Genomic DNA, 15,932 nt, shown 5'->3' on the forward strand with positions numbered 1-15,932 from the left:
ACGCCATGGCTACAACGTGCTTCTCCCACAAATCCCTCATACAGTATATGTTGTGTTGTTGGTGTGTGTCATTGTGTACAATGCAGTCTTGTATAACGTATTGTATAGTATGTGGCGAAGTGTTACATCCTGGACAGTTATCGGTGATTAGTTCATCCAACTTCTTCTGGTAACTTAGAAAAGTTGGGTGGTGGCCACACAGCAGCCTGGCCATGTGGACTCTGTCCTATCAAGGGTGAGAGGATTCGGAGGGATGGACATCAGGAGGTCTGGCATGCACCAATGTCCAAGGTCTCTCCGGGTCGAGGGTCCAACGGTCCCCACGTCTCCCTCTTCGTGGATGGAGGTGACATCTACTCTGGCTGCCGCCGGCCGATTTATTATAGTCCAAGTTGTTCATAAAGCAACGTTTCTCTTCCCCCTCCACAGGCCCACGTCTTCCTCTTCACCACGCTCCTCCTGGCGGCGATCTTGAGTTCGGCGTCTGCGGAGCCCGAGCCCTTCAAGCTCTTCAAGAAGGGCTACAAGAGGCCCGTCAGGGTCATCTACCACCCGGTCTACGTCCCGCATCACCACGTCCACCACCATGGCGGCTACGGACATGGCGGATACGGACACAGTGGATACGGACACCAGAGCCACGGCTACGGACACGGTGGCTACGGACACCATGGCTATCACTAAACAGACCTCTTCGAGCCTCTTGCTCTGTCATTACATCGAAAGGGTCTCCGTCCAAGTCCACACAAGAACAGATCGCTTCGTTTTTGGAAACGATGTCACGTCATCCAATGGTGGGTGTGACAGACCTGCTCGTGACGTCATGTCGTTGTTTCCATAAGAAAAGTGACCTGGTCTTGTTTAGACAAGTAAAAGCTCTGACTCGCCATAATTTATATCAATGTTCTATATCATTTTTTTTCCTCGTTTTCCCCCCATCCTTCCATTTCTCTTCCTAAATTCTAACCTTCTAACGGCCTCCTCTCGGCGCTAGATGGCGGTAGTGTGAACAGCAAATCCCGCCATTTTATGCTGTTATTTTCGATTTTTTCTTGTGAATGTCTAGTTCATTGTTCTAATTATTCATCACCATCAATTAAACGAAATAAAAAATCCATTCCGTACAATAAAGTTTTGGTTTATCCTTAATAAAGTTTGTTCTCGCTGGATAAACATACTGGGAGCGGGATCCCTGGTCCCATCATTCCGCAAGGGAAACACGGTGGCAGAATTCTTTCTCCCTCTATTACAGGGTTTGAGATGAAGGTTGGTGCTGCACCAAGGTTGTGTCATGTCGCTCTAGCTGTTCAATGTGTTCTTGGATAGGGAGTTACGGGAGGCAAATGCAAGGGTGATGGGCAGGGGATTGGAGATGCTTAGAGATAGTGGAGGGAAATGAGCCAGTTGTTGTTTGCTGGTAACATTGCGCATTTGGCTGGGTCAGTGGAGGATCTAAGATACTCTGTGACGGAGTTTGGGAATGTATGTGATAGGAACAAGTTGAAAGTAAATGTGAGTAAAACCAAGGTGATGAGATCTACAAGGGGAGAGGGTGGCAGCAAGTTGGAAGTAAATCAAGGTATGTGATAGGAGCAAGTTGAAAGTAAATGTGAGTAAAAGCAAGGTGATGAGATCTACAAGGGGAGAGGGTGGCAGCAAGTTGGAAGTAAATCATCAAGGTGAGGGGTTAGAGAAAGTGAATAGTTCTATACATTTAGGGTCGTATACGGCAGGAAATGGATGAGAGGGAGAAGGAAGTGAATGTCTTGTGCCAATGAAAAATATCACGAAAAATAGGATTCTGTGGGTGGATGCAAAAAAAGCGAAGATTGTATGAAGGGGTGATTGTGTCTATGACGCCGTATGCAGCAGAGACATGGAGTTTAGGGGAGGCAGAAAGAAGAAATTTATATATGTTTGAGTTCAGGTGTTTGAGAGATATGGTTGGTGTTACGAGGACAGATAGAATGGAAAATGTGTGGTTCAGGAGAAGAAAGGAGATGGAAAGGGAACAGACACATAGGGTTGACGAAAGAATACTGAGATGGTCTGGGCACATGGAAAGAACGAATGAAGAAATAGTAGCAAAAAAGTATAAAACGTGAAGGTCGATAGAGTGAACTTGAAGGCAAATCCGAGAATGAGAGAGATGGATGGGGTGAAGGGGTCAGTAAGCAAAAGAAGAATGTTTGTTGATCAGGGAAGGGAGAAGGGAGAAGGTTAGAAGAATGGTTGTGAATGTCAATATAAAAGATTATCAAATTTCCACACTGAATACAAATCATACAAGAAATAATGGTCTCAAATTGTCACGACGTAGATCTAAGTTGGAAGTGGATAGAAACAACTTTCCCAACAATGTCGTCAATGAATGGAATAAACTTCCTACACAGGCAGTGCAATGTAACACGGTTCCAAGACTTAAGATTGGTTTACATAAACACCTAAGCAATATGCTGTCATACCTGCCATTTATTTGATTCTTTGTTTATTAACTTTTTCGTTTAACTATCTAGTCTTCGCATTCGGTCTAGTTATGGACCAAAAAGTATCCTGTCGGTATGTTCTTCTCTGTAATCCTATTGAATGGACGACAAACTGTCACAGCCCAAAGTCATTTCTCCTCCCCTTTTCTCTATTTCCGCATGAAGGGATGAGGAGGGAGGGCCGCCATGTAAATGAAGCGGAGGGGGCTCTCCTGTAGAGGTGCTGTGTCTTGCTGCATTGCTTCTGACCCGGCCAGTGGGCGGGAGACAGGGATGACCCTTCATCCACGAGGAGCTAAGATGAAAAGGGAAACAAATGGGTGGTGGATGGGAGTAGGATGGGCGGGGGTGGATTCACACCCTTGGTTGGCTACCTCCCTTATAAGGGGGAAGAAGTCTCTTAGTATATAGGTAGAGATATATATATATATATATATATATATATATATATATATATATATATATATATATATATACCTACATCCCTGAGGAACGGGCAAGGGGAAGACCCAGGGCCAGATGGAGACTTTAGTTCAGAGAATCGAACGGAGAGGAGGAGACTAAACATGAAAGATGCAGAATTGCTAACAGGAAGCACAAGGAAGAAGAGGACGAGGACGAGGACGAGGAGGATGAGGACGAGGGGGAGAAGGAGAAGGAGGTGGATGGGAAGTGACTACTTCGGAAAAGGATTTCATAAAGACATACACACTTGCCTGAATACATCATTTGTGGGGTATTAAAAATTCACAATCCTTTTGGTACTGAGTGGGTGCCATAGGAAATCAATAGAATAGTTTGATCAGTGACATGAAAGCAATGAACCGAGAAGTCAAGACAGACTGGAGGTTCCGCAATCAATAAACACTGAAGGAGGAGGAGGAGGAGGAGGAGGAGGTGGGGGAAGAAGATTAGGAGGAGGAGGAGGAGGAGGAGGAAGAGAACACGAGAATATAAGAATGAAGGAGACTGCAAGAGACCATAAGGCCTACACTAGGCAGTTCCATGTCCCTTACCATCTGCCATCCCTATCCATAAATTTCCCTAATTTTCTCTTAAAATTACCAATTGTTTCAGTACTCACTCTATAGTTACTAAGTCTATACCATTGGTTAACCACTCTCCTGGTAAACCAGTTCTTGCCTATTTCCTTCTGAAACCTAAAATTGTCCAAGAGGAAAAGGAGGAGGAGGAGGAGGAGGAGGAGGAGGAGGAGGAGGAAGAACAGAAAGAAGAGGACAGAGAAGGGGAACAACAAGAGGAGGAAGATGGTAGCAATGTAGTTCAGTTCGAAGCTTTAAGAATCATTTAGATAAATGCCTAAGTAAGATGCTGTCAGTCTGATTTTCATATATTATAACTTATATGTCAATTTATTATTATTTACTATTTACCTGTTTGTTTATTATTTACAGATATGTAAATATGCATTTATTTATGTATTTTATTTGTTATTTACATAATCATAGTTTTTAATTATTTTATTATTATTAATATTAGTTTTTTTTTCGCATCCGACCGATATGGAGCAAAAGGTCTCCTGTCGGCATGCTCCGCCTTTGTAATCCTTTGTATGATGGTGGTGATGGTGGTGGTGACTAGGATGCTGAAGATGGTAATGGTGATTGTGACTATGATGGCGATTATGATGGTGGTGGTGACGGTGATGGAGCTGGTGCTGGTGGTGGTGATGGTGTTAGTGGTGAAGGTGATATTGGTGGTGACGAAGGTGGGAGAGGATTGGGGGAGAGGGGGTGTTGGGGGCATCGTTGCTGACAAGGAAGAGGTGAAAGGCGAGGGGGGAGAGGGGGATGTGGGAGTGTGGAGTAGGAACTCCACGTGGGTGTGTGAGTATGGGAGTGGGCAAGTGGGAGATGGGGGGGGCAGGGGGAAAGGGAGTGGGGGAGGGGGCGGAAATACTTGCCTTTGTCCGGAAGGCTGACCCTGACTGAGCACTATATATCGCGCCGGGAGACCCGACGACCTGACAGTCAGCCCTGCAGCTCCCTGACGGTGCCTACGCCGAACTGACAGCCTTAACTAAACCAGGATCATGAAGTTCGTAAGTCAACTTAAACTCCAAATCCCCACAGGCTTAAGGCCGCTACTTCCGTGCCTGGCGGTTCCTTTATTGGTTTATTCCATCTGCCGTCAGGCGATTTTATTCACCTCAGTGGCAACAACAACCCCTCCACTTCCCCCTCACGGAAGTAGATTGTTTGACTTCTTCCATTGCCATGGCAGATATTTTGTATTTTTGTCCATGCGGCAGCTGATTTTATTAATCGAGGGAGGGAGGAAATAAGGAGAGAGGTTAGAGCCATGGGTACTGCCACCTTCAATTCTGTGGCAGACTTTATTGATTTTGTTCTGCCTTCTAGCACACGATTCTATTCAGCTGAAGGAAGGAAAGGGCAGTCACATTTCTTTTCTTTTTTTTTAGGGGCGAGTGTAAGACTCTAAAAAAATTTCAAACACTGAATCTCCTCGCCCAAATAAAATCGCCTGGCGAAAGCCGCAATGAAATAACTGCGGAAGGCCACTAGTTCAGCTGAGGGAAGGCCATTACAGCAGTTCAAAGTGTGCCGTCGTGCGATTTTATTCAGTTCTTGTTATTGTCGTTCCCTGTACTGTCTGGTCGAGCAGTCCCGTCTCCCCGAGGTACGCCATGGCTGCAACGTGCTTTTCCCACAAATCCCTCATACAGTATATGTTGTGTTGTTGGTGTGCGTCATTGTGGACAATGCAGTCTTCCATAACGTATTGTATAGTATGTAGCGAAGTGTTACATCCTGGACAGTTATCTGTGATTCGTTCATCCAACTTCTTCTTCTGGTAACTTAGAAGAGCTGGATGGTGGCCATACAGCAGCCTGGCCATGTGGACTCTGTCCTATCAAGGGTGAGAGGATTCGGAGGGATGGACATCAGGAGGTCTGGCATGCAGCAATGTCCAAGGTCTCTCCGGGTCGAGGGTCCAACGGTCCCCACGTCTCCCTCTTCGTGGATGGAGGTGACATCTACTCTGGCTGCCGCCGGCCGATTTTATTACATTCCAAGTTGTTCTTAAAGCAAACGTTTCTCTTCCCCCTCCACAGGCCCACGTCTTCCTCTTCGCTACGCTCCTCCTGGCGGCGATCTTGAGTTCGGCGTCTGCGGAGCCCGAGCCCTTCAAGCTCTTCAAGAAGGGCTACAAGAGGCCCGTCAGGGTCATTTACCACCCGGTCTACGTCCCGCAACACCACGTCCACCACCATGGCGGCTACGGACACGGCGGATACGGACACAGTGGGTATGGACACAGTGGCTACGGACACAGTGGCTACGGACACCAGAGCCACCACAGCTATGGCTATCACTGAACAGACCTCTTCGAGCCTCTCGCTCTGTCGTCACAACGAAAGAGTCTCCGTCCAAGTCCACACAACAACAGATCGCTTCGTTTTTGGAAACGATGTCACGTCATCCAATGGTGGGTGTGACAGACCTGCTCGTGACGTCATGTCGTTGTTTCCAAAAGAAAAGTGACCTGGTCTTGTGTAGACAAGTAAAAGCTCTGACTCGTCATAATTTATATCAATGTTCTATATCATTCTCTCTTCCTCCTTTTTCCCCATCCTTCCAATTCTCTTCCTAACGTCTAACAACTTTCTAACGATCTCGTCTCGGTGCTAGATGGCGGTAGTGTGAACAACAAATCCCGCCATTTCATGCTGTCATTTTTCTCTTCTCTTGTGAATATTTAGTTTATTATTCACATTATTTATCACCAATTGAACGAAATAAAAATCCCATTATGTAAAATGAAGTTTTGGTTTATCCTGTATAAAGTTTATTCTCGCTGGATGAACATACTGGGAACAGGATCCCTGGTCCCAGCACTCCGTACCACTTAGTCACCTTCTGCTATTTGCATGGGAAACACGGTCGAAGAATTCTTTCTCCCTCTATCACAGGGGAGGTTGAAGGTGGGGCTCCTCGAAGGTTGTCGCCATGGTTGTTCAATGTGTACTTGGATGGGATGTTACGGAAGGTAGATGGAAGGGTGATGTGGGCACAAGATTGAAGATGATTAGATATAACAGCGGGAAGTGGATGAAATTTGTTGTTTGCTAATAACACTGCACTGGTGTCTGGGTCACTGGAGGATCTAAGACACTCAGTGATGGAGTTTGGAAAGGCATAGGAGGAGGTTGAAAGTAAATGTGGGTAAAACCAACGTGATGAGATGTACAAGGGGAGAGGGTGGCACCAAAATGGAAGTAAATCTTCAAGGTGAGAGGTTAGAGGAAGTGAACAGTTCTGAATATTTAGGGTCACATGCGACAGGAAATAGAGGAAAGGAAGTGGAGGTAAGCTGTAGAGTGAGAAGGAAGTCAATGTCTTGTGGCAATGAAAAATATCATGAAAATAGGAATCTGGGGATGGATGCAAAAAAAAAAAGAAAAGAAAAAAATAAGAGGAAGATTGTATGAAGGGGTGATTGTGTCTATGACACTGTATGGAGCAGAGACTTGCAATTTAATGGAAGCAGAAAGAAGAAAATTAAATAAGTTGAGATGAAGTGTTTGAGAAGTATGGTGGGTTTTACAAGGATGGGTAGAGTGATAAATATATGTGCGAGGAGGAGAAAGGGAATGGAAAGGGAACTAGTAGATAGGGTTGACGAGAGAAAACTGGGCTTCTCTAAGCACATGAAAAGAATAAGTGAGGGAAGACTAGCAGAAAGGGTATGGAAGGCGGAGGTGGATAGAGTGGGCCTGAACGTAAATCCGAGGATGAGATGGATGGATGGGGTGAAGGGGGCCATGAGCAAAAGGGGAATGTTTGTTGAGCAGAGAAGGGAGACATCAAATGACATCAAAAGTGATTAATAAAAGCAGGAACGACTGCAACAGCACTGTAGTAGAGAGGCCAAACGCAGAGTATGTGATCCAATATATTTGACTTTTCGCCCAGCAGGGCTTCTTCTGAAGAAGCCCTCCTGGGCGAAACGTTAAAAAATATATTGGATCCCACACTCTGCGTTTGGCCTCTCTCCTACTAAAGTGATTACATTTTCACACTGAATACGACTTAAACAAGAAATGATGGTCTCAAACTGTCACGACGTAGATCTGATTTGGAAGGGAGTAGAAACAACTTTGTCAACCATGTAGTCAATGAATGGAAAAAACTTCCTGTAAAGGCAGTGCAATGTAACACGGTTCCAAGTCTTAAGATTCATTTACATAAACATATAAAGCAATATGCTGTCATGCCTACCCATTGTTTGGTTCGTTTGTTTATTCATTTCTTCGTTTAACTATCTAGTATACGCATTCGGTCTAGTTATGTACCAAAAAGTATCCTGTCGATATGTTATTCTTTGTAATCCTATTGAATGGACTACAAACTGTCACAGCCCGAAGTCATTTCCCTTCGCTTTTTTTCTCTATTTCCGCGTAAGGGGACGAGGTGGAAGGGTCGCCATGTAAACGAATTGGTGGGGGCTCTCCTGTAGAGGTGCTGTGTCTTGCCGTATTGCTTCTGACCCGGCCAGTGGGCGGGAGACAGGGATGACCCTTCATCCATGAGGAGCTAAGATGATAAGGGAAACAAATGGGTGGTGGATGGGAGTGGGATGGGCGGGGGTGGATTCACACCCTTGGTTGGCTACCTCCTTTATAAGGGGGAAGAAGCCGCTTGGTATATACTGTAGATAGGTATTATATATACCTACATCCCTGAGGAACGGGCAAGGGGAAGACCCAGGGCCAGATGGAGACTTTAGTTCAGAGAATCGAACGGAGAGGAGGAGACTAAACATGAAAGATGCAGAATTGCTAACAGGAAGCACAAGGAAGAAGAGGACGAGGACGAGGACGAGGACGAGGAGGAGGAGGAGGTGGATGGGAAATGAAAACCTCGGAAAAGGATTTCGTACAGACATAGACACTTGCCTGAATACATCATTTGTAATATATTAAAAAAAAATAATAATATTTTTGGTATTGAGTGGGTGCCATTAAAAATTAATAGAATAATTTGGCATACGTCAGGGCTAAGCGGTTTGATCAGTAACATGAAAGTATTGAACCGGGAAGTCAAGACAGACTGGAGGCTCCGCAACCAATAAACACTGGAGGAGGAGGAGGAGGAGGAGGAGGAGGAGGAGGAGGAAGAAGATTAGGAGGAAAAAAAAAACGAGGGGGATTAGGATGCAAAAGGAGGTGAAGGAAGAGAACATAAGACCTCACGGGGCGGTTCCATGTCCTTTACCACCTGCCATCTCTATCCATAAAGCTCCCTAATCTTCCCTTAAAATGACCAATTGTTTCAGTACTCACTACAAACGTAGTTACTAAGTCTATTCCATTCGTTAACCACTCCACTGATAAACCAGTTCTTGCCTATTTCCTTTGTAAATCTATATTTGTCCAAAACGAAAAGGAGGAGGAGGAGGAGGAGGAGGAGGACGAAGAGGAGAGTGTATGAAGAGGAGGAGCAAGAGGAAGAGAAAAAGAAAAAGGAAGAGGAAGGGGGAAAGAAAATGAGGAAAAAGAGAAAGAAGAACAGAAAGAAGAGGAGAGAGAAGGAGAACAACAAGAGGAGGAAGATGGTTGGTGGTGACGAAGGTGAAAGGCGAGGAGGGAGGAGGGAGAGGGGGAGGCGGGAGGGGGGAGTAGGAGCTCCACGTGGGCGTGTGAGTATGGGGGTGGGCAAGTGGGAGGGAAAGGGAAATGGGGGGGGGGCAGGTGGAAAGGGAGTGGAGGAGGGGCGGAAATACTTGCCTTCGCCCGGAAGGCTGACCCTGACAGATTACTATATATCGCGCTAGGAGACCCGACGCCCTGACAGTCAGCCCTGCAGCCCCCTGACGGTGCCTACGCCGAACTGACAGCCTTAACTAAACCAGGATCATGAAGTTCGTAAGTCAACCTAAACTCCAAATCCCCATTACGGCCGCTCCTTCCATGCCTGGCGGTTCCTTTTCACTTGTGTTCCATGTGCCGCCAGGCGATTTTATTCACCTCAGTGCCAACAGCAACAACTTCCCCCTGTTGGAGGTTATTTAATTGTTTGACTTCCTCTATCGCCATGGCACATATTTTGTATTTTCTGTCCATGCCGCACTTGATTTTATTAATCGAGGGCGGAAGGGAGGGAGAGAGGTTGGGGCTATGGGTATTGGCACCTTCAAATCTGTGGAAGACTTTACTGATTTTGTTCCCCTTTGTAGCACACGATTCAATTTTTTTTTTTTTTTTTTTTTTTTTTTTTTTTTTTTTTTTTTTTTTTTTAAGGAGGGGCGAGTGGACTCTTTAAGAAAATTTCAAACGCTGAATCTCCTCGACCAAATAAATTAACCTGGCGAGAGCCAGAATGAAATGAGTACGGATGGCCACTACTTCAGCTGAGGGAAGACCATTACAGTAGTTCAAAGTGTTCCGTCAAGCGATTTTATTCAGTTGTTGTTATAGTTGTTGTTGTTGTTGTTGGAACGGGGTCTTCCCCACAAATCCCTCATACAGTATATGCTGTGCTGTCGGTGTACGTCATTCTCGTAAGATGCAGTCTTCCATAACGCGTTGTATAATATGTGGCGAAGTGTTACATCTTGGACAGTTATCTGTGATTCGTTCATCCAACTTCTTCTTCTGTTGACTTAGAAGAGCTGGGTGGTGGCCACACAGCAGCCTGGCCATATGAAATCTGTCTCGTCGGGTGAGAGAGGATTCGGAGGAATGGATATCAGGAGGTCTGGCATGCAGCAATGTCCAAGGTCTCTCCGGGTCGAGGGTCCAACGGTCCCCACGTCTCCCTCTTCTTGGATGGAGGTGACATCTACTCTGGCTGCCGCAGGGCGATTTTATTACAGTCTAAGTTGTTCTTAAAGAAACGTTTCTCTTCCCCCTTCCTCAGGCCCACGTCTTCATGTTCGCCACGCTCCTCCTGGCGGCGATCTTGAGTTCGGCGTCTGCGGAGCCCGAGCCCTTCAAGCTCTTCAAGAAGGGCTACAAGAGGCCCGTCAGGGTCATCTACCACCCGGTCTACGTCCCGCATCACCACGTCCACCACCATGGTGGCTACGGACATGGCGGATACGGACACAGTGGGTATGGACACAGTGGCTACGGACACAGTGGCTACGGACACAGTGGCTACGGGCACCAGAGCCACCACGGCTACGGCTATCACTGAACAGACCTCTTCGAGACTCTCGCTCTGTCGTCACAACGAAAGAGTCTCCGTCCAAGTCCACACAACAACAGATCGCTTCATTTTTGGAAACGATGTCACGTCATCCAATGGTGGGTGTGACAGGCTTGCTCGTGACGTCATGGCGTTGTTTCCAAAAGAAAAGTGACCTGGTCTTGTTTAGGCAAGGAAACGCTCTGACTCGTCATAATTTATATCAATGTTCTATATCATTCTCTCTTCCTCCTTTTTCCCCATCCTTCCAATTCTCTTCCGAACGTCTAACAACTTTCTAACGATCTCGTCTCGGTGGTAGATGGCGGTAGTGTGAACAACAAATCCCGCCATTTGATGCTGTCATTTTTCTCTTCTCTTGTGAATATTTAGTTCATTGTCCCCATTATTCATCACCAACTCAACGAAATAAAAATCCCATTACGTAAAATGAAGTTTTGGTTTATCCTGAATAAAGTTTATTCTCGCTGGATGAACATACTGGGAACAGGATCCCTGGTCCCACCACTCCGTACCACTTAGTCACCTTTTACCATTTGCATGGGAAACACGGTCGAAGAATTCTTTCTCCCTCTGTCACAGGTGAGGTTAAGGTGGGGTTGCACCAAGGTTGTGTCATGTCGCCATGGTTGTTCAATGTGTACTTGGATGGGGTGTTACGGGAGGTAGATGGAAGGGTGATGTGGGCACAAGATTGAAGATGATTAGATATAACAGCGGGAAGTGGGACATGAGCCAGTTGTTGTTTGCTAATAACACTGCACTGGTGTCTGGGTCAGTGGAGGATCTAAGACACTCAGTGATGGAGTTTGGAAAGGCATAGGAGGAGGTTGAAAGTAAATGTGGGTAAAACCAACGTGATGAGATGTACAAGGGGAGAGGGTGGCACCAAGTTGGAAGTAAATCTTTAAGGTGAGAGGTTAGAGGAAGTAAATAGTTCAGAATACTTAGGGTCACATACGACAGGAAATAGAGGAGAGGGAGTGGAGGTAAGCTGTAGGGTGAGAAAGAAGTCAATGTCTTGTGGCAATGAAAAATATCATGAAAATAGGAATCTGGGGATGGATGCAAAAAATAAAAAGATAAGAAGAAGATTGTATGAAGGGGTGATTGTATCTATGACGCTGTATGGAGCAGAGACCTGCAATTTAAGGGAAGCAGAAAGAAGAAAACTAAATAAGTTTGAGATGAAGTGTTTGAGAATTATGGTGGGTTTTACAAGGATGGGTAGAGTAATAAATATATGTGCAAGGAGGAGAACGGGAATGGAAAGGGAACTAATAGATAGGGTTGAGGAAAGAATACTGGGGTAGTCTGGGCACATGAAAAGAATAAGTGAGGAAAGACTAGCAAAAAGGATGTGGAAGGCGAAGGTGGATAGAGTGAGCCTGAGGCTATTCAGGAACTATCTAGTCTTCGCATTCTGTCTAGTTATGTACCAAAAAGTATCCTATCTGTATGCTCTTCTTTGTAATCCTATTGAATGGACTTCAAACTGTCACAGCCCGAAGTCATTTCCCCTCCCCTTTTTCTCTATTTCCGCATGAAGGGATGAGGTGGGAGGGTCGCCATGTAAACGAAGCGGTGGGGGGCTCTCCTGTAGAGGTGCTGTGTCTTGCTGCATTGCTTCTGATCCGGCCAATGAGCGGGAGACAGGGATGACCCTTCATCCACGAGGAGCTAAGATGAAAAGGGAAACAAATGGGTGGTGGATGGGAGTGGGATGGGCGGGGGTGGATTCACATCTTGGTTGGCTACCTCCCTTATAAGGGGGAAGAAGCCGCTTGGTATATACTGTAGATAGGTATTATATATACCTACACCCCTGAGGAACGGGCAAAGGGAAGACCCAGGGACAGATGGAAACTTAGTTCAGAAGATCGAACGGAGAGGAGAAGATTAAACATGAAAGATGCAGAATTGCTAACAGGAAGCACAAGGAAGAAGAGGACGAGGACGAGGAGGAGGAGGAGGAGTAGGTGGATGGGAAATGAAAACCTCGGAAAAGTATTTCGTACAGACAGACACTTGCCTGAATACATCATTTGTAATATATTAAAAGAAATAATAATATTTTTGGTATTGAGTGGGTGCCATTAAAAATTAATATAATAATTTGGCATACGCCAGGGCTAAGCCGTTTGATCAGTAACATGAAAGTAATGAACCGGGAAGTCAAGACAGACTGGAGGCTCCGCAACCAATAAACACTGGAGCTGGAGGAGGAGGAGGAGGAGGAGGAGGAGGAGGAAGATTAGGAGAAAAAAAAAACAGGGGTATTAGGATGCAAAAGGAGGTGAAGGAAGAGAACATACGACCTCACGAGGCGGTTCCATGTCCTTTACCACCTGCCATCTCTATCCATAAAGCTCCCTCATCTTCTCTTAAAATGACCAATTGTTTCAGTAATCACTACAAACGTAGTTACTAAGTCTATTCCATTCGTTAACCACTCTATTGGTAAACCAGTTCTTGCCTATTTCCTTTGTAAATCTAAATTTGTCCAAGACGAAAAGGAGGAGGAGGAGGAGGAGAGTGTATGAAGAGGAGGAGCAAGAGGAAGAGAAAAAGGAAAAGGAAGAGAAAGGGGGAAAGAAAATGAGGAAAAAGAGAAAGAAGAACAGAAAAAAGAGGAGAGAGAAGGGTAACAACAAGAGGAGGAAGATGGTTGGTGGTGACGAAGGTGAAAGGCGAGGAGGGAGAGGGGGAGGCGGGAGTGGGGAGTAGGAACTCCACGTGGGCGTGTGAGTATGGGGGTGGGCAAGTGGGAGGGAAAGGGAAATGGGGGGGGGGGCAGGGGGAAAGGGAGTGGAGGAGGGGCGGAAATACTTGCCTTCGCCCGGAAGCCTGACCCTGACAGATTACTATATATCGCGCTAGGAGACCCGACGCCCTGACAGTCAGCCCTGCAGCCCCCTGACGGTGCCTACGCCGAACTGACAGCCTTAACTAAACCAGGATCATGAAGTTCGTAAGTCAACCTAAACTCCAAATCCCCATTACGGCCGCTCCTTCCATGCCTGGCGGTTCCTTTTCATTTGTGTTCCATGTGCCGCCAGGCGATTTTATTCACATCAGTGCCAACAGCAACAACAACACCCCTTCACTTCCCCCTGTTGGAGGTTATTTAATTGTTTGACTTCCTCTATCGCCATGGCACATATATTGTATTTTCTGTCCATGCTGCTGTTGATGTTATTAATCGAGGGCGGAAGGGAGGGAGAGAGGTTGGGGCTATGGGTATTGGCACCTTCAAATCTGTGCAGACTTTACTGATTTTGTTCCCCTTTGTAGCACACGATTTTTTTTTTTTTTTTTTTTTTTTTTTAAAGGAGGGGTGAGTGTAATCTTTAAGAAAGTTTCAAACGCTGAATCTCCTCGACCAAATAAAATAACCTGGCGAGAGCCAGAATGAAATCAGTACGGATGGCCACTACTTCAGCTGAGGGAAGACCATTACAGAAGTTCAAAGTGTTCCGTCATGCGATTTTATTCAGTTGTTGTTATAGTTGTTGTTGTCGTTCCCTAGACTCGCTGGCCGGACACTCCCGTCTCCCCGAGGAATGCCATGGCTGGAACTGGGTCTTCCCCACAAATCCCTCATACAGTATATGCTGTGCTGTCGGTGTACGTCATTCTCGTAAGATGCAGTCTTCCATAACGCGTTGTATAATATGTGGCGAAGTGTTACATCTTGGACAGTTATCTGTGATTCGTTCATCCAACTTCTTCTTCTGGTGACTTAGAAGAGCTGGGTGGTGGCCACACAGCAGCCTGGCCATATGAAATCTGTCTCGTCGGGTGAGAGAGGATTCGGAGGAATGGTCATCAGGAGGTCTGGCATGCAGCAATGTCCAAGGTCTCTCCGGGTCGAGGGTCCAACGATCCCCACGTCTCCCTCTTCTTGGATGGAGGTGACATCTACTCTGGCTGCCGCAGGGCGATTTTATTACAGTCTAAGTTGTTCTTAAAGAAACGTTTCTCTTCCCCCTCCACAGGCCCACGTCTTCCTCTTCGCCACGCTCCTCCTGGCGGCGATCTTGAGTTCGGCGTCTGCGGAGCCCGAGCCCTTCAAGCTCTTCAAGAAGGGCTACAAGAGGCCCGTCAGGGTCATCTACCACCCGGTCTACGTCCCGCATCACCACGTCCACCACCATGGTGGCTACGGACATGGCGGATACGGACACAGTGGGTATGGACACAGTGGCTACGGACACAGTGGCTACGGGCACCAGAGCCACCACGGCTACGGCTATCACTGAACAGACCTCTTCGAGCCTCTCGCTCTGTCGTCACAACGAAAGAGTCTCCGTCCAAGTCCACACAACAACAGATCGCTTCATTTTTGGAAACGATGTCACGTCATCCAATGGTGGGTGTGACAGGCTTGCTCGTGACGTCATGGCGTTGTTTCCAAAAGAAAAGTGACCTGGTCTTGTTTAGGCAAGGAAACGCTCTGACTCGTCATAATTTATATCAATGTTCTATATCATTCTCTCTTCCTCCTTTTTCCCCATCCTTCCAATTCTCTTCCGAACGTCTAACAACTTTCTAACGACCTCGTCTTGGTGCTAGATGGCGGTAGTGTGAACAACAAATCCCGCCATTTGATGCTGTCATTTTTCTCTTCTCTTGTGAATATTTAGTTCATTGTTCCCATTATTCATCACCAACTGAACGAAATAAAAATCCCATTATGTAGAATGAAGTTTTGGTTTATCCTGAATAAAGTTTATTCTCGCTAGATGAACATACTGGGAACAGGATCCCTGGTCCCAGCACTCCGTACCACTTAGTCACCTTCTGCTATTTGCATGGGAAACACGGTCGAAGAATTCTTTCTCCCTCTATCATTTGTGATGTATTAAAAAAAATAATTATCTTTTTGGTATTGAGTGGGTGCCATTAAAAATGAATAGAACAGTTTGGCAGAGGCCAGGGCCAAGCGGTTTGATCAGGAACATGAAAGTAATGAGCCAAGAAGTCAAGACAGACTGGAGGTTCCTCAACCAATAAACACTGATGGAGGAAGAAGAGGATGAGGAGGAGAAGGCTGAGGATTAGGAGGAGGAGAAAGAGAACATAAGAACATAAGAAGGAGACTGCAAGAGACCATAAGGCCTACACTAGGCAGTTCCATATCCTTTACCACCTGCCATCCCTATCCATAAGGATTACAAAGGATTACAAAGGCGGAGCATGCCGACAGGAGACCTTTTGGTCCATATCTAGGTCGGATACGAAAAAAATC

General features: G+C 46.1%; 1 protein-coding gene across 1 annotated transcript; it reads left to right on the forward strand.

The window, feature by feature from the left end:
• The first annotated feature begins 14,249 nt into the window (after positions 1-14,249).
• On the forward strand, positions 14,250-15,256 carry LOC143021148 (uncharacterized). Its single transcript, XM_076178437.1, has 2 exons — positions 14,250-14,321; positions 14,680-15,256. Exons 1-2 carry the CDS (start codon positions 14,250-14,252, stop codon positions 14,941-14,943), a joined length of 336 nt encoding a protein of 111 aa, XP_076034552.1. The 3' UTR covers positions 14,944-15,256.
• The last annotated feature ends 676 nt before the right edge of the window (positions 15,257-15,932 follow it).

The sequence above is a fragment of the Oratosquilla oratoria genome, chromosome 41 (assembly GCF_046742065.1).
Source record: "Oratosquilla oratoria isolate Oo_2021 chromosome 41, ASM4674206v1, whole genome shotgun sequence".
In the NCBI taxonomy this organism is placed as follows: domain Eukaryota; kingdom Metazoa; phylum Arthropoda; class Malacostraca; order Stomatopoda; family Squillidae; genus Oratosquilla; species Oratosquilla oratoria.